At 43.8% G+C, this 19534-nt stretch overlaps 1 protein-coding gene across 2 annotated transcripts in view; it reads right to left on the bottom strand.

Annotated features, from left to right (window-relative positions):
* Positions 1-15509: 15509 nt before the first annotated feature.
* Positions 15510-19534, bottom strand: part of pax2a (paired box 2a) — a 28029-nt gene continuing 24004 nt past the window's right edge. The window contains exons 10-11 of one of the 2 annotated variants that reach the window (XM_040179291.2): positions 18526-18612; positions 15510-18381 (exon numbers count right to left, since the gene is read on the bottom strand). In XM_040179291.2, the coding sequence (XP_040035225.1) occupies positions 18305-18381; positions 18526-18612 (164 nt within the window). In that variant the 3' untranslated portion in view covers positions 15510-18304. The remainder of the gene's footprint in view (positions 18382-18525; positions 18613-19534) is intronic. The other variant, XM_040179287.2, reaches the window with a different exon arrangement.

Below are 19534 nucleotides of genomic sequence, written 5' to 3'. Positions count from 1 at the left end.
GATACCGACAGTCTGAGATGTTTTCTTTTGGTTTTCGGGATTCATTTGTTTTCAGTCTTTCACAAGTCTTGTTTCGTATCGTATCATGTTGTATGCGAGGAACGGATCGGCTTCTGTGACTCAGCAAAGTGAGATTCTGGGAATTTGTTTGGTGCTGCTGAATAAAAACCCTGAGAGGAGTCAGTGCGCTTTTTTATTGGCAGCCGTGCGTCCATGTTATAATGATAGGAATGGACGTACACCATTTAAGTATCAAATCAATAGCAAATTAAATTTTTTAGCAGTGCAAGCTACACTCAGAATCACCTGTAATTATCCTTGACAGACTGGTTACGCTGCTCCCGTGTCACTTTGCTCCCAATACTCCCACTACCGAGATCTGCTCACAGCGTTTGCTGGTTACAATTCATATCTAATTAAAACGGTGCAATTTCTCTTATTGTTTCTCCTTTTATGGCTCATCCGCATATTTTTTTTCGTGCCACGCCTGATGCGTATTTTACATCTTAATGTGCTTTGTGTGTGCGGGAAAACACTACCTGAACACCTGAAGTAGGTTAAGCCTGCTGGTGTGGTTTTAGAAATTGAGCTGGGACCTGACTTAGATAAAAAGGTGACGACCCACAGGCGCTCTTATAATGAATAGTGTGTCCTCGGAGCCTTTCGTTTCCCCCCAGCTTCCCACATTTGTCATCTCCCTTATGAATAAACGGGCCTATTTAATCTCTCTGCAGTTCCATGGGAATTTGTGGCACACGTGTAGCCTACAAACATGCATGTTGTGTCCTGTTTCCTTTGAATGGTTATCAACAGAATCTCCTTTGCAAATGAACTGCAGGGAGATGCAGCACCCGATCCGTCATTCTCACAATTTATGTGTAAACTTTTGACAGTGTTTTGAATTAGATTAGACGTCCACACGTGATCAGGAACACAATGTTTGTAACTTAAACCTCACTTTACAGCTGTAGCTTATGAGAATAAAAAGGCCTTCGGCGTTCCCCGTAGCATACTAAGAGAAGCCAGGCGACGGTAGATGTTTCGTTGCTGCCCGACAGACTCCCTGTGCTCATCCCTTCAACGCATCAACTGTTGATCCGGTGGAAACGAGCTGCACCACAACGACATGCCGTGCTGGAAATCTGCACATTGGCTCTGCCTTTTTTTAATAGACTTACACTTCATTTGGCCTCTAAAGCCTGTGAAGTCTCCCCTGGGAAGGCCTGAGGCGGAGAACCCCAACCCACACATGCACACACACACACACACACACGGACACACACACACACACAAACACACACACACACACACACAGAAATGCATGCACATACAGAGCGCCAAGAGGAGGTATGCCAGAGGAAACGACCTGGAGAGAGAGAGAGAGAGAGAGAGAGAGATAAAAAAGAGGAGACCGAACGAATGGGTCATTTCTGGCAGAGGAAAGATGGGGGGTGGGAGGGGGGACACGAATGGAGACACAAACAGACAATGAGACAATGGTGGATAAAGGAGGAAACACAGAGTGAGCTTGCTCTCTATGTCGGGTAGCCACGACAAAGCCTGATTAGACCATCGCAGTGAGGGAGGGAGGTGAGGGCCAAACAATGCGACCCGCTTTCCCCTTTATGGCAACAGACCGTCCTGTCTGACCCGCTAACCTCTGTCACCGGCAATACGTGTCACAGCCGCGACGACACCCTGTCAGATCCACCCCTCCCTCCCTTCTTCTACCCCCCCCTTCCAACATCGAGGCCTCCAGTCCAACCTTGTCAGCTGATGAACCCCAAATTATTCACTTTTTGGTAGAGTAGGTGTGATAAGGGAAGATCTCATGTCGACGGTCCTACATTTGACTTGAAATGCGGAATACGTTTGCAAATTTTTTAACTGTTGAGGTATTTTATCTTTTTTTCAACCAAAGATGCTGCTTATATGTGAGTTATATATTAACGTGCTCTGTCCTATAGTGTCTATAACTTATACATTTACTCAGCCCCATTGAAAAAATGTAAAAGATAAAATGGTTTTGTGACTCATATTAGATGGTATTCTATTTCCATGACATTTTTACAACTGTATGCTCTGCTTTCCCGTTTTGCTATTAAAGCACGCCCTGGATATGAATCGTTCTAAATGATGTGTAAATATATGACTTTTAGTGAATAGCCGTCTGGTGTCTCGCTGGTGTTAATATTGTATTTACTGATAATGTTCAGTACAGAAAAAAAAAGAAGTAATTTTCTCGTGCCCATGACAAAAGGAACAAAAAGGGGGGTTTTTTTGTGAAAAATGGAACTAATAATGTAATCTAGATAGTCTAGTCTGTTTATATCTTACTCATTTGGATTGTGTTCACTTCCGGCGAGAGAGGCAATGCGACTGAAATAAAACACTGTTTTTTTGTTTAAATCTTAACGAAGATCCAGCTCTTTCCAACCTTAACCTTAACCTTTATTTGTTGCAAGTAGCCTACATTATCTATTCAAAGAAACCTCCTTGTTTTGTATTCACTCAGAGTAGTTTAAAGTAATTCCAACAGATGCTTACAGCACAGTTAAAAATCTGCTGCAAAATGGCATCGCTATCGGAAGTTAACAGTTAACGATTAAAGCGATTCTCCAGTTAAACCAGTTCTAATTAGCTTTCCCATCCACCCCCCCCCCCCCCCCCCCCCTCGCACTCCTAAACTCTCCATCTGCTGCATTGGAGCTCTTGATAGTGAACTCCGCTTCTAGGAACAGGGGCCGCTGTAATGCTCACTCTCTCTTTTTCTACCAGAGGCTAGTCAAGTCATCTTTTGTCTGGCGAGGAGGGGGTTATTGTCTACATATTAAGTGCGGTTCTGTAAGGGTTTCAGCAGCATCTTGACTCCCCTAAGCTGAGGAGCAGCTGAGGTTAAGTGGTCTCCTCACTCGTGGCACCCATCTTCTTCTTCACCGAGACAGCTGGGGACCAGACCGTTGCCATAGATACACTCTCCACCCCCAATCGACTGCTAATTTGAAGTTAACACACACACACGTACACATATATATATATATATAGACACGCACATTCACACACAGCATTCAAACTGTGTACAGTATCAGTAAATAGAGATTTTTTTTTATTTTTTATAATCTCCTTCCTAAGTAACTAAACTAAAAAATAAACACTGAACAACATGGATACGGAATCCTTTCATGCTCTCTAAGGTTTAATTGTTATCTATTAGAACTGAATATGAAAAATGGAAAGTCAGTTTTCGGAACAGTAGAAATGAATCTCAGTCACTGTACATGACTGCATTTCTGTTTGTTTTGCTCAAATTGCGGAACTTTTCACGTAAGGTGGAAGAATCCCAAGAGATAAACCAGTGATCGGGAAAATAATTTCAAATATTATTTTCCAATAACACACTCCACAGGGCAACTTCTTGTGTGTCAGACTACAAACCACACGGGTCTATGCAGGAACTTCCCTGAGTGATAACAGTTCTGTGTGAAAATATATAAATACTATGGGATCATTCATCGTTGATGCTATCCCACTTCATGCTTGTTTTGAAGTGTATCAAAGTATAACAGTAGTAGTGAGCGATAAAGTGACCCGGGATGTGACCGTCATTAGATAAGGTATCCAGATTGGTTTCATTCAAACTTAGAAACACACTTTTAGTGGCAGCACTTGCTGTCGGTTGTATTGGCCTATTGGTATTGTACGATAGCAAGGAAGGTATCTAAAAAGCCTACTCAGGTGGATATATGGACCAACGGATTCCTGTTATATCAGTGCACATGACTTATGCTGATAAGCTGGACGATAAGCTTGTACCAGCTAACATGCGGTATTACTGTATCATGTTTTGCTCTTCACTGAACATGCAAAACTTATCTTAACTTATCTTTTTTATTCAAATTGGTGGTTTAGAGTTTAACCCCAATTCTTATTTACAAAAGCATACCAACTGATGGCTATGTACACATTTCCTGTTAATCCCTTGGGAAAATGTGAATCAATTGTATAATTATATATGTTTTTAATTGCACTAAATTGGATTTTTTGAAGTTAATCAAGGTTAATCCATTGTTTTTATTCAAAAGCGAGATTGGCTTTTGGGGTTAATAGCAGATTGCTACAAAATACAGAAATTCTACATTTACAGACAAAATGCATCATTTTTACCTAATCAATTAACCTTTTTCACACTGATTGAAAACATTTGCAAACATACATTTCTATAGAACAATACAATCCTTTGCTCTTAAGATCGCCAATATAATAATATTCTATTATGTTAACAAGTGCAACATGTTTGGCAGGTGATTATTGTCATTGTTGTGAATTTTGACTTGATCTACAATATGATCTAAAAGTAAAAATATGAACTCCATTCCTTCTGTAGTACTAGTAGTAATTCCAGCTCAGGTGGAGCTGATGGAACCCGACGTCGCTGTGAGTGACACCTCTGCAGGTGCGTGCTGTTTAGTCACCAGTGGCGCCGCCCTGCGTGACCACGGTCCAGGGTCAAACTCTAAGGAGGAGGCCCCACCTAGGACCCCAGACCAGCCGGTTGAGATTAGGGGACATTTGTTCCACAATATTGCTGCCTCCTGGTTTCCTGAGGCTGCCGCGTTTGCACAGAAGGTGCAGGCAGATATTTGGGCCGTGGCCAAAGCCTTTCTTTGCTAGCGGGCCACCTCGCGAGAGCTGCAGGTGCTGAGCAGGACTCCCCACTGCTCCTCAGTGTGGTCTGCGACCCTGCAGGCTGATGGAACAAATGCTGGTGGAGGGAAAAATAAACTTATCTCATTTGGTTGACAACACGTAGCCTCTGGATACGATGTTGAGATGCACCAGTTTTGAAGCGAGTCAGCGGCTCACCTCGCATCGTGAAGCGTGTACGTTGTTACTGATTGCTAATACAAGAGTAATTTTCATCAAATGATTGTCCCTTGCACTTTTGCCGTTGGAGGGTAACTGGGAATGCTGGAGCTATTCTCTGTGGAGGGGCTCTCTGCTGGCTGACCTGGCCCTGACCCCGGAGGTGAACCCCATCACACAGAGGTGTTAGCGTGCCACCAAGCGTGATGGATCACCCCTCAGATCCCTGTGATCTAACAATCGCAGCCAATCATCGGGGCTCTCACTGTTACTATAATGATCGGCAATGATTCAGGCCCGTGGTATTCAGATGATGGATGGAGGCTAATGCCGGGGGCCCTGAGAGGGGGCGAGTCGAGCGGGATATAGCCGGGACTCGACGTCTATTGACAGCGTCGGTAGGATAGGTAGTTGTTCACATCTTTATCATAATGAAGTGGAGATACTTAACCCTCGAGTACGTTGGGGTCCCTTGATGCCTTAACACTGATGTTTAAGGTGACCCCCCTTAGGGAGACGCCCACACATTGGCTAGCCCCTTTTGCCAGATGATATGCTAATTTTTCGTGACCTTAGATTGAGCTGGGTTACTCCCACCTCTACGGAAAAAAAAGAGGATGGTGAGCTGAGCACGGCGCATAGGGGATTGAGATCATATTTACGCCTCCATGCATTATGCTGTAAGATTCCTTTTTAATTTGTCAGAACATTAAAAGTAACAGGAACAATAACGTGTAAGCTCCATTTGTGTGGAAAAAGATCGGTAGCAATAAAAATGTTTGAAGCTGGGTTTTGTACTGTATCTATATAATACATGCAGCCTCCATGTCTGCCCTTGGATTTGGGTAAAAGCTGTCACAAGCTCACATGAGTGCATGCATCACGGAGCAGGGGTACTCACCCAAACCCCACCCAAAAACCCGCTCCCCCGGTGCGGGGAATTACCGGGCCTCTCCCACCTCCCAGTAACCCCTTCATTATCCACACACCAATGGGTCCGGATCAGATCGAGCCTTTCTGCAGGGAGGGGGGAGAAATGGAAATTGGGAGGGTCGGGTCTGCAGTCCATGCATCTGAACAATGACTCAATGTTTCAGAAATGGCCTCACGGATGGGAAGTGATCGGATTCAGTTGTGCAGCTTGTGTCTGCGGCGGCGGGCTTCCTTGTTTTCATTTGGTCATTTGTGAGAATCCGATAATGGATCCACTGAAACTTTGGCTTCAGGATTGCTTCACCGATAAAAATAAATAAATATTAGACGCTGTATTTTGTTTTCTCCGTGACCTGTGAGGTCTTTGCTCAGGACCTCTCTGTCTCCATCTCCTTTTCTCTCTCTATGTCCTCCGTTCATTTTTTAAATTAACCTTCTAATGGACCTCATCTGTCCAGAGGGAGCCTATTAACTGAAGCCTCTCTCTCATCCAGGGTGATGACCGCAGAGGGCTGCAGGCTCCACCCACACACACACCTGTCCCTCACCGCCCATCAAACCAACAGTCTCACACATCGGGAAAGAAAAGGATATATATACATACATATTTAATTACCTACTGGCCCTTTCCGACAAACAAAGTATTAAAGCGCTTTAATTGCTTTATCACCTGGGCCTTGTCAGTGCAGAAACCCAGCAATCAGCTTGATGTGTTTTAAATGAGCTGCCATGGGATGAGGTGGAAGCGGGACGCTCTCTGTCTGCCCGGCAGCGCCTACAGGTGAAGTGCTGGACTGAAGGGGTGTAGGGTAAGACTCCCAAATGCCAAATTGAATGGCTGTAAATGAATGGAAATCCACGGTGTCAGGCCACTTCTGCTGGCCAAAACAGACTTCAAGAAACAGTTAAATGGGCCCCCTTTTTTGGGGGGGGACGCAGGGGCTTTAACCAACAAACTCCCTCAGGATGTGGCGGCAGCCTTGGGATTTGAACACCAGTGTTACTGAGGCAATTAACATATTCCTGTATTAAAGGAGGGAAGCGTGACAGTGTTTTCCAAGATGTCAGTATGTATCATTAAAAGGCATATTTTAATTAGGGACATGTTAGTTCGTTACACTAAATGGATTAACATTGCTTGTCAGGGGTAGAGATATGTTTTACATTTAAGTCCACTGGGGAACAAGGTCTCAATTTAACAAGACGTCTTAAGTTGAGATGGGTCTTGTTAGTGGGGGATTCAGAAATGGCACTCAGACAGTTTAATATTTTGAATGTGTGTGAAGATGTTGTATAGCTGGCCGGCTGTTTGTGCGTAACTGAGTGTTAGAAGTCAATTATTATATTGTAAAAGTCTGCAGGCTGTGATCTGGAAACAAGGCACTCAAAGGGCAGACAGTTTGCTATCAAGTGTATTATTAACAAAGGGACACACTGGTCTGGTTCTACATTATAGTTCTCAATACAAATGATCTGAAATGTCCCTTTTGAAGATATTTTAGAGATTTAAAAGTGTGCAGCTTAACAGTACACATTCTGACGAGGCAGCAAGTAAAAGGTTCTGCACGACCGTTTGGATCAAAGACTGGTTATCTCTCCTATTGAGCTGTTCTCACCTCTGTCTTCTCTCATTATGGGGCGGACGAGAAGAATTTCCCTCCATTAATTAAAACTCAATTCCCAGGTCAGCCATTGCGGAGCTCTTAACAAGGCAAAATGCAAAAAAGGGAGTTTGGAAATAAGTAAAATAAAAACAAAACAAGCATCTTCTGAATGTCGTATAGAATGGATTTCTTCCCTGTCAGGAACTACTGCTTAGCCAGAGGTTCTACTAAATTAGATTCACTTTGTGTGTGCAGTCAGCAATCAGTCAGCAAAGTCAAGCTGAACTGGTTGTGGAAGTAAGCACATATTCATATAAATGGACTTTTTTTCCCGCAGTGAATGAAATAATCCCCTTCCTGGTGGATCGCTCTACTTACTTCAACAAAGTTAATTCCATCAGTCCATAAATAACGGCTCGTTTCCATAAAGAGCACGTTAAAGGATTTGGAGGCTATCAGAGTAGTTATTGCGATTTAAATCCTGCAGCTGTGTTTTTACATTTCTTACACACTTGCTGTGTTAACAACACACTTGCAAGGATTATATCTCGAGGATTTGCCGGGAAGAGGCATAAACAAGTTTGTTTTTTTCAAGTGCCACATTTTTTATATGTGCTGTACATAAAAAAAGCTACTCGATAAAGATTCCGGCCTGTAAAAATATTACGTCAAATTCTTCGTGCTTAATGCAGAACTTCCAAACCTCTCCGTGCTGTGGCATTTTCAAGGAGTAAAAGACCATCTTCAGTAGAACATCATCACTCCATTCCTCTGACTGTCACTTAGCCATGTCTTTGGTGTAATGTGCTGCCCTACTTTGCCAGTTCTTGATTAAAATGTTGACTTTTTGCTGGGTAATAACCTGATTAATGTAATTGAATGTAAAAGGGCGTAGCTCAGCAGCACGGCTGATCACTGGAGATGGATTAGGAGAGAAGGCTTTCAAATTGAATACAGTTCTCCCTCCTCAGCTTGTTAATTGTGCCGTTTACCACTACCTGAGTCAGTGACCACTGCTATTTAGTCTCTCTAATGATGATGCACAGTCCGACCAAACCACAGATAATTAAAAAAAAAGCCTTCCCCACACCAGCCCCCCCATCTCTCTCTCTCCGTCTTCAGTTGTGTGTTGCATTGACAAGCCGCACCAGGGCCAGATATTGAGCTGTCGAGCCGCGGCTGCAGAACCGCGCCGTCTTCTGAATGCTGTTGTGGTGTTTTTGTTCGAGAGGGGAAACATAGATCTTTAGTGTGGCTCTGATGGAAAGCTGAAAAAAAAAAAAACATCAACAGAAACAGAAAGGAATTGTCCTTAAACTAGAAATCATTGCGATCAAATCTTTATCTGGGTAAAATGCTGACTTTCTTCATGGCAAGTTACAGAAAGTGGTGAACAGGCCCACAGATTAATCTGGGCCTGAAGTGTCTTTGTTTTGCGGTGCAGGAGCTCGCGCACTTTGTAAACCTGAGTACAAGTTGCGTTCGGAGTCACTACAAGCAGCACGCTCACATGGGTTTCTAGTTGGAGGGGACAGGTGACATTTTTATTTGTGCATGAAGTACTTAACCTCATTGTCACGGCCAGGCAGGGAGAACAAGTACAAGCTTGTTTCGTCTTTGCACGGTGTTGGTTTTTCGGTCTGATTTTTTACTTCTTTTGTGTGAAAGAACACAGTGAGGAAGAAAGTGGGCGATGCTAAATGCTCGATGGTTTTTCAGTATGTGATCTTTCTAACTAGCCCCACCCATTGTGACTACATGTTTAAGGCTTTAAATGCATTATAATAAATCTACAGATTATTGTTGCATTTTATTAATTATTCCAGGCTTTACAGTGAAACAGCAATTTCTCACATTTCTAAAGCTGGCACTAGTATATTTTTGGTCTTTTCTAGGTTGAAGAATTGCTTCATTATGCTATTATATTGCTCTAGATTAATATTCTGTCAATCAAATGATTGTTTCAACTCTACTTTTTTTTTCCTCAATTGGATAGAACAAAAGTTATTGTGTAATTTCATGAGCAGTATATTAGTAACGTTGGGCACGTAACAGTTAAATTACTGCCACATGTAGTTTTTGCACCGGGTTAGGATGACAAATACAGAGCTGGTTAAAGCAGGTTTCAGTAAGTTTGTCACATTAACATGAAATATATCATAAACTGAAGAGTGATAAATATTAAAAAGATTCATTCACATATAAAAGCAACCTGTGTCTTTTCTACACATTAAGTTTGATTACAAAAAAAAGAGCACATCCTTCTATTGGAAATGATTCAATGTGTTGACTTTTTCCAATACATTTCTACCATACGCATTTTAGATTCATCTTTTAAATTGTACCCTGTTGCAGCAGCTCCAGATGAGAGGCTTTTTAAGAGGTCCGAGAGGAAGCAAAGCACTCTGTGAATTTACTCAGCTTGCAGTCTGGAGCAAGTGCGGAAATAATTAGGGGAGAGAAATCTTTGGCTTGTGCAAACTTCTTTCCACCATTGCAGAACAAAATAATAAAGAGAATGTGCGCGAGACAAAGGCAAGAGACCCCTACGGTGCCGGGGTCTCTGCTTCCTGTCAGGAGTATTCCTGCGGGGTTTCACATGACAAAACGTAGAAAGTTGTTTTGTCCCCGTGTCTGTCACGATACACCCTCATAACCGCAGCTGTGTGTTTGTGTGCATTGTTCCTGTGTGTGTGTGTGTGCATGCTTATTTGTGCACTCGCACATGTGTGTAGGTGTGTTTGTGTGTGTGTGTGTGTGTGTGTGTGTGTGTGGCTGTGCTTTCTTTTTTGTGCTGGCATGTTGTCTCGCTGTCTTCCCTGTCAGCTCATAGCCTGGCACCTGCTCTCATGTTCCTAATTAGTCTCATTTAATTAATTATATTCTACAGCACATCTCCTCTCTGTTCATATGCGCAGACGTCTTTCTGTTGCTTTTCACTCCTTCTACTCTTCTCGTTTCTTGTATTTCATATGCAGAGAGCCTTTCCATGTCGTCCATATTGCCGTAGTGGGGGCGTTAGGGCAAGAGGCAGAGCAGGTTGTGTTGAGGTAGCAGCTGTCGTCTTGGATCAAGCGCTCTCTCAATAATAACGGCAATGTCTTTTTTTCAGTTTATTGAAAAAAGTACTTATTTCAGGTGACCGTGTTGTCACACTCTCAAGGCCAGCGCCTAGCTTTCCACACCTTCCAAATCAAGTGCTAAATGAGCGTTTTTTTTTCTTTTACCTGCGAGACACGTTGACAAACCAGCTGACTCACAGACAGAATCTCTGCAGTAAGCTGCAGGAAAACAAGTCAAGTTCCAAGCATGGTGAGTAAACAGAAATCAGGAAAGCACTTTGCCTGTGACAGTTGGCCTAAGCACCTCTTTCTTCTCCGTTAGCTTTTCTGTTCCATTTGTCAGGTTCACTTGGCTTGTGTGCCAGCGTTGTCTATTAGCTGTGTTTTCACTGGGCTTAGCACTACAGTAAAACACTTGAATTGAGACGAATGAGAAAAAGAGAAAGAGAGAATCGAGTTTATTAGTAATTACTCATCATCTGCCTCCCCCCAAAAATGTAACTTAATAATAAGGACTAGACGTTAGGCTTCAAAAACACAACAATATAAAACACTAAAAAAATGACCTGTAAAGACAACTTTGTGATGATTCTTTATAACCAGGTGACCCTAAGAGGCATCCAAGGTACACGAGCACATTAATGAACGACAGTGGGAACAGCGTTGAATTTCACTTCCTGGTGTCAGAGGGTCAGCCAGTCGCAGGCAGCTTCCCCGGCTGCCCCTCATCCCACGTTTTTTCCACTGGAGGATCCCGGGCTTAAAGAAAAGGTGGCGTTAATAATTCAGAGCCTTGATGAACACCACCAAACACCGCCACAAAAGGCAAGATCAAACCTTTTGGCAGCGCCAGCGCCGCAGCGGGTCGATATTGTTTCCCTGCGTAGCACGCAGTGCGTTGACCATATGGACATCATAATCACTCGTGGGATGAATCAGCAGATTCTTGATCTGGAGCCCAAAATCACACGACACCTTAATTAGCCGGTGTTGATATCGCCCTTCACAGCGCTAATTTGTCCTCGCCAACAAAACAGCTTCTGGCAAGCACGCTTCTGTTGGACGTTGTCGACGACGCAAAGGAAACAGAGATGGAGCATTTGAGGTGAGAAATGTTTGGGACAGGTAGCTCCACTTGGCAAAGCATCTATTTTTATCATCAGCGAGTTCACACCGAATCACGTATCAACAGCCAATTATGAGGAAATAAGCGGCAGTTTGTCCTGAATAATATCCTGAATAATAATGTACATCCATCATTCACTTATTCACAACTTTGTGTATTTCCAATGACGTGCAGTTCTTAATCAGGTGTAAGTAATCGCTGCCCTCCTCGGGAGGCGAAGAGCCACCACCAAGCGCTGAGTTGAAAAGGTCAGACGTGTTCTGCACGCCGGCTCCAAAGCGGTTTATTAGCATCCCAACGACATATTCAGCAGATCGCCTGAGACACAATTACCTGGATACGGTACGGATGAATACTGTATTTAGGGGAGAAGGCGAGGTTGGTTGGATATTGGCTTTGTCTCCATTAACCTGGAGCTCGGTGTTAAAGGATCTGTTTGTGGAGAGAAAATGACAGGGAGTCGGGCTGACGAGGCTGGACTGAGACAGTTAAAGGCCCCTCGCTGCATAGGATAATTAATAAATAAAATACCAGGGGAGCCCCTGCCATGCCTCCCTCTATGACAGGGGCTGTCTCCAGTGCGCTAAAGCATTAAATGACCAATTTCTGTCAGACTAACTTCCACCACGCTTTCTCTCCCTCTCCTTTTCTTTCTCCCTCACTCTTTTGCTTGCCCTCTCGTCTCCACCGCGCTCACCCCTCTATCCCTCCCTCTACCCCCCCCCCCTCTCTCTCTCTCGTTTCCTCGTTTTCCTGAAGTGGGGCTACTTTGCTCTCTTTGCACTGAGTTTTTCAGCGACTGATGGCTCTAGTTCATTTCTGCTGAATTAATTGGTCCCTGAATGAATTCTGTTGACAGGGCAATTCATCATGTGTTTGGCCTGACAGTGACTGGGTGTTGGGTAGAGGAGGGGGCGGAGGCGTCAGGGAGTGTGTGTGTGTGTGTTGGGGAGCCAGTCAGAGGTGGTGGGGGTTGGTGGACTCCCACTTTACCTCGTCTCTTCTCCTCCCTCCGTCCTGCTGGAAGCTGCGGAAGGCGAAAGGCGGGGTGCTGGATGCTCTTGTTGCAGTTGGGACTCAAACAAACCCCCCCCTCCCCCCCCCACTCCTCTCAGGCTGGGCTTCTGTCAGACAGAAGACCCTCTCTCTCGGCTGAAGGGAGCACTCAGGTCAGTGCCACCATATTTTATACGTTTTGGCCTTTTGCTACGCCCCTATACACACTTCCTCCCCAATCTCTCAAATCCCTCCTCACCACTCGATGTCCACACACAAACCCCATATCTGGCCCACAGCTCCGAAGCCCTTTTAGAGGCTGACATAATCAGGTAGCAAGAAATATTTAGTGCTTAATTACACAATGTGTCGCACAAAGGCCATTCGAAACGATAATTTAGCTCCTGGAGGGAAACCGCTCTGCACTGCTGACTGATCTAACTGGGATGGAAATGGTCTAATGGCATACAGTTGGCAGATGAGAAACACAGCAATTCCATTTCACCAGACAGCGCTCAGACTTTTCATTTATTCTAATTGCGAACCGTGCCACAGTGCAGCCTGCACACAGAGCCCGGGCATCCTTTGAGCTCCAACGCGGTGGAAACCTCTTTAGGCCGCGTTGAGTCAATCAATGCTCACTCATTACAAACATCACAAAGTCATGTTCTTGTCGCCTGGATGGTCTCCCCCTCCGACAGCGAAAATAACCTCATAATCATCGTTCTGTCAGGATCAGGATGATCAGACACCGGGGTCGAACTGTCTGATTCCTCACCCTCGATGAAATCGTTTTAGTATGAAATAATGATTTATTTCCACAAAGGACATCATCTATTCTGTTTGTTTGGACCGATGACACACACACACACACACACTTGCCTCAGGATGCTCATGTACAGTTTACCGAAGACATACTTTCAAGGTATAAAATTAGGAGAAATAACTCTTTCCAACACAAAGTGGCGTCAAATCATCGAATCGGCCTCCTCGAGTGCTTTGCTGCTCCCTCTTCTCAACACAAATCCATTTGGGATTAACAGAGTTAACGAAGGCGCCGTTGTGAACAATACCGCGCCCGTGTAGCCACTAATTAAAGCCGCTTCTAATGAGGGCTCGTTGATTGACACGGCAGCGTTGGCCTCTCCCCTCGCCAGCATCAACGGTGACAGCCACATGATGAGGCTGATGACAGGCTCCCGTGCAGGCAGATGACGGGACGTCATTGCTGGACCTCGTCTCTGATCAGCGCAGCGCTCGTGTCACACCTCCGAGATTCAGAAAGCTGCTCTCCGCTTATCTTGTTGATGTTTACACAAAGAGGAGTCATTGTGTATTGTATTCTAGCTGGATTTGTTTTGTACTTTGATGGTGTTAATTCTGTTAAGAGTAAACACCCCTCTGGTAAAAAGTGGAAAATGCTCGGAAGTAGAAATACACGCATTTTATTGTCAAAAGTACAAACAAAATCATATATGGAATTATTGTTTTGTTTTGTTAATGCGTCGATGCAAGTAGCATTGTACTATTGTTGTTGGTCAAGGTGCAGCAAACTACTTTATAAACTGCTAAAGAGCAGCAATATAAGAACAAATAGAAATCTTTGCTTCTCAAAATCGTCTTCATTATGTGAATTTGACCAGTTTCTTACTTTATCTCAAATGTTGATAATTTGACTTCATTCATTTTATTGAGAGCTGCACAGATCATATTAAAGCACTGGAGTAGATATATAAAGTAATATAAAATAAAAGAACTATGTAAAGCACAACTACCTCAACATTGTATGAAGAACATGAACCTTCCAATCTTCTTTCAGATGCTTTTAAAACACATATAATTCAGTATAGTCCATCTACAATGGGCTTATTTCACTGTATATATTACCAGTGATAGACATGAATCATGCCAAAGAGGCCTAGCTGCAGGGCATCACCAGGCCGAGTTGACAATGAGGGTGAAGTGTTTGAGTAAATCCTGGGCGAGGCCCACTGGCCCCCGTGGCAGGGCCTCTCCCTCTGTAGAGGGTTTTGAGGAGCCCCGAGGATGACAGGTGCTTTTCGTAATGCCTAACTGATGAGAGCCAATCAGTGCTCCCCGTTCTGCTGGTGTGTGTCTCCTCTCCTGTTGTTGTCATCTGGCCCGCTAAAGTAAAGATGAGCTTGACTGACAGATGCGTCCGGGGTTCACAGTTTATTGGTTTCTACCAGGGAAGCCAGATATGCCAATTTAAACAGGGTTGTGACAAAAAAAAGTTCCCTAAATGGAATAATTTTACCACTGGGAATTCTCAGCTGGGAGGAGGAAGGAGCGCGCATGTGTCTGTCTTTTATATTTTAACAAGGCCTGAATGACAAACACGTAGGACAGTAAGGGGGCTGACAGAAACAGCAGCTTTTGATGCGTCACAGGGGATCCATGAAATAAACAATAGGCAGCGAAAGCAGGGAAATTGAATCGAATTACAATTGTGTGTTTCAGGGTAGAGAGTGCAGAGAGGAGGTGAAGCAGTATCAGTGTGGTACAGTAGGATGAAGCCAATGCATCATTAAATATAGTGGAGTTTGAAGCCGGGAAACTCTCTCCTGCCTTCTGTGTTTCCCTCCTCTCTCCCGTTGTCATTTAAAACTTTCGCTCTTTCTATCTCTGTGCCGCGCACACACACACACACACATCTTAATAGTTATTTTCACCGTGCGCTACTTTCAACAGGAATCGTCGGGTTTATGATTCAGTATTCACACAGACTGATGCACACAAACGACGTGCCCCGTGTTTTCGTATTTGAGAGGCTTCCGTCGTCCTCGCTGCTCGTAGAACCAAACGTCAATATATCCGGAGCAAGAGCGCTTCCTCGGGAACCTTGAACCCTTCATCTTTTTTTTCTTATGGGGTTAATAATGAGAAGACAAAAGAGTCAACGACTGACATAAAAAAAAAGAATTTATTTCTCATGTGCACAGAAAGAATTGGAACAGAACTGAAACAGAACAATGATTGAGACCACGAGTCTTTCCGTATGGATTTTCATCAGGAATCCTGTTTATGTCCATGACACATCTCCTGTATCATCTTTACAACAGCAGAGGACCTGTTCCTTCAGAGGTGCCCCGTTTCCACAAGCAAAGACTTCGCCTGCATGGCGGCAGCTCGCAAACTGCGCCAAGTGTTTTGTTTTGGGATTTGTCGAGCTACATGGAGACAGAAATAGTCTTTTCTGAAGTGCAAATGGTGGAGGATAGCTTCTCCTAAAGAGCAGGGCCTGTTTTCTGTTATCTGGCGCCCTCGTCTTACAGTTAACTCTGGTACCAGATGATGTATTTGCTCGAGTGGAATTTAAGTAAACCTCGTCTTGGATGCCGTACGCTAAAGAGTTGTATTGGCAGAGTGAGTGGAAGGGTAATAAGCGAGGATGTGTTTCTGTACATGGAGGCGCGGATGACGGTAATTTGGATTAACATAATGATCACAACATCTACTAACGGCAAACAGGACAGTATCTTTGATTGTTGCCAATGATGGCAGTTTGATCGCATCTTCATTCGGGGGAAAATGTGGCGCAAAAGTGAAATGAGAGAGAAACCACGTCACACCGGAGGTCTTTTGTAATTGTTACCGCGTATGCTGTTCTCCAAGGGGATTATTTAATCTGAGTTCAACAACAAAAGATGATACAGAAAGCCATTTAACTCATTGCATAGTGACATAAAACATCATCATGACATTGTCATGATAAACAAAATAAAATGACAAAGACAACCTATGTGATGTTAGTATCTGAAACCTGCTGACACGGCATATGAAGCTGCAGGTTATACAGCAGTTGTGCCTTTCTTTCATTGCACAACATTACATTACGACACAAATGTAATGCACGTTTTCTTCAGTCCGCATATCTACAAAGGGAGCCAGTACATTAGTATGATACTGCAACGGTGTGTGTGTGATATTATTTACAGAGAAGAATTGTCCTCATATTATTCACAAATGATTCTACAAAGCAGCATTTTAATGCAACTGATGGAGTATTGAGTCACTGAATTTCACCTTTTTTTGTTTACAGTCATATGCATCATGTTTGTTCGCCTGTTGAACTGTGACGACACACATGTTTTGTGTTGACTAGTTATTTAAAAGATAATACTGCTTTATTGATGCATACATATACTGTAAATAAAATATTAAATATCAAACTAAGTCTTTGGCAGATGTAGTTAAAAGTACATTCACAAAATATTTTCCAAAAAGCAAAGTGAATCAGTATTTCCTTTCAGTCCCTTAGGAGAGTAGAACATAAGTCAAGGAGGGTGGTTAATATGTGTTTGTAAAGGCAATTAACTGAACAGGCATGAATTTACATTGAAAAAACAGGTTTGTAAGGCAATTGTTGAAGCTAATTTACAGTTGGTTCACTCAACTGCGTACAGCTTTCTAAACTGTGTAGGCATCTAGTGGTATGACTAAGAAGCTGAATGGAATATAACCCAGGAGAATTTAAATTGTTCATGTAGCCATGAGGCTATGGCTTACAAACTCCTTGAAAGCATCACTTTTACTCAGAAAAATATGTTTCCGTCTGTCTGTTTTTTGTTTTTACACTTACACTATCCAACATTAAATAGTATTGACTTATGTTTAAAATTGGTAGGTTATTGAACTTAATTTGAAGTGAATGTACCAAATAAATTAAATAAGCTGAGGTTTTAGTGCAAAAAAAGAGCAAAGGACGATGGCGCATGGACATGACTGGAAAAGGAGGGAAACGTGACAAGTACTCTGAAGGAATCTTTGATAGCCTTTTTTTTACATTAAAAAGGAACACAGGGAGAAAAAAATAATTTAAAGTATCTAAAATTCTGGCGAGGCCATTTTGGGGGTCACCATGTTTTTAATACTTTGCAAAACGATTTACATTTTTTTTACATCTGATTGTTTGCCACAGGGAGGGTGACGTTGCTGTTGTCCTACATCGGGTCAGTAAACGTTGTAGGACATGCTGTGTTTATCGGATAATGTAGGAGGAACAGGAGAAATGGGAGCAGTACACGTAGTCAAAGCACCAGAGTAAAGTCCCCCCCCCCCCTCCGACACACACACACACCCACACACACACAGTGAGGGGCCAGGATCTCATTACGTGTCAAAGGGGCCTCGCAACACTGATTCAAGTCGCTGCATCATCAAGCTATGGGACCATTGTCATCTCCCCTGGACCTCTCTCTTTAGAGCAGAAAAATACCGCAGTTCATCACATCGAAGGAATGTGCGGATCCATGAATAAAATAACAACAACAACAACAACAACGACAGCAACGGAGGAACAAAAATAAAAACCCACAACATTTTTTTTTCCACATGATATTCTTCTCACAATGTTTTTCTTCAATTTATATTTTATAATATATATATTTATATAATCTCTTAAAGTCATTTTGGAAATGTTCTGGCCTTTGAGAGAGTGAGGGCATGATGGGTGAGTTCTGAATCCCCCCCCCCACACACCCCCGCTTCCGGCCCTTTTGACCCAAAGTGAGTGACGCTGAAGCTGGGCTGGAAGCACCCGGCGTCGACCTTCGCCGATCCTTCCTCCACATGGCGTGACACAACGGGGTTTCCTCTAGGATTCCCCCTCGCTTCCCTTTGAACTCAGTGTTTCTCAGACGGGGACAATATGGAGGCCGAAGCCGCGGCCCTGCAGTTCGAGATGGTCTCCGTGGTACCTAGTGGCGGTCGTACGCGGCGGCGGCGGCGGGAGGTGCTGAGCCACGGGACGCGGCGCTATAATAGTAAGGGGAACCTGAAAGTTAACAGAAGAACGAGCCGTTGGAAACCATGAGGACAGACAGTGTGTAAGACACGTTTGTGTGAAACTCCAAGGACAGAGAATGTGTTTATTTATGAAGTTTATTAAGGCTAATTCGTATACAAGAGAGTCACTTACTTAGTAACGCTGGATTGCTGAACCGCCATGCTTCGTTGTAGGTGGTGTATTGTGGATGAGAGTAAGGGTTTCCAGAAAAGTCCCCACCTGGAGAACAAACCAAAAAAAACAACATTTAGCAAAAAGCTAACAATCTAAAGTATTATTCATTCGGTCTTGAATCACGCTTCGGTTCAGAACTAAGACTAAGACTCTAAGACTCTCATCTGCTCTTTGTACTCCGTGTGCCGGCCGCGGTGGGACAGACGGGAAGCTGTGGGGGATGTCAGGGAGCGATGCCGCGGGTCCACAGGTTTCCTTCTTTTACGAGACTATAAAGGCTGGGCTTTTATTAAGCGGCTGAAGAATGGCCTTTCCTTTCACAGTGTTTGGGACCGGTCACTAAATCTTAGTCATTCACCACCAGGTGAAAAAAAAAAAAAGAACAATTCCAATCTGTGGATTAAGAAGGTGGCCGAGCTGGCATGAGCATATCAAAGCACTCTCTAGTGGCATCCAATCCAACTTTGTGTCCGATATTCATGCACCCTGAGCTCCCTTGTAAATACCGCAGGCCCACTTTGATTATTGGTCAGTGTGAAAGCTACACGTCTCCCAGCAATAAAGGGAATTGTGTTTTCAGTTGTTTGGAGGAGAGATCTACTCTGCGAACCCCGCTACTGGTCGCGTAACTCGAGCTCTTCCCGGAGAGAGATAGTGATTTAAATATTTACAGGCCCTCCACGCCTCTGTGTTTTGACCCTTAACTGTTTGCCGTGAACCTGAGCTGCAGGTTAAGTAGAGGGGAAAGAGATACGCTCTGCAGCCCCGGGTGTCCGGGGAGGCGAGCAGAGGAGGCAGAGGCAGTGTTTATCGACGGGGCTGGTGAGAGTGCGCTGTGTGGACACAGTGATGGTAATGAGCGCTGGGAGCTGGAGTGTAACTGAGAGGAACTGTCCTATCACACGGCCACTGATTGTGGTGATCGCCTATCGAGTTCATCTAATGTCCTCGTCCGCGGGAAGCTAAC

This window comes from Gasterosteus aculeatus, chromosome 6 (assembly GCF_964276395.1).
Source record: "Gasterosteus aculeatus chromosome 6, fGasAcu3.hap1.1, whole genome shotgun sequence".
Taxonomy (NCBI): domain Eukaryota; kingdom Metazoa; phylum Chordata; class Actinopteri; order Perciformes; family Gasterosteidae; genus Gasterosteus; species Gasterosteus aculeatus.
This window is presented reverse-complemented; position numbering and strand designations above follow the sequence as displayed.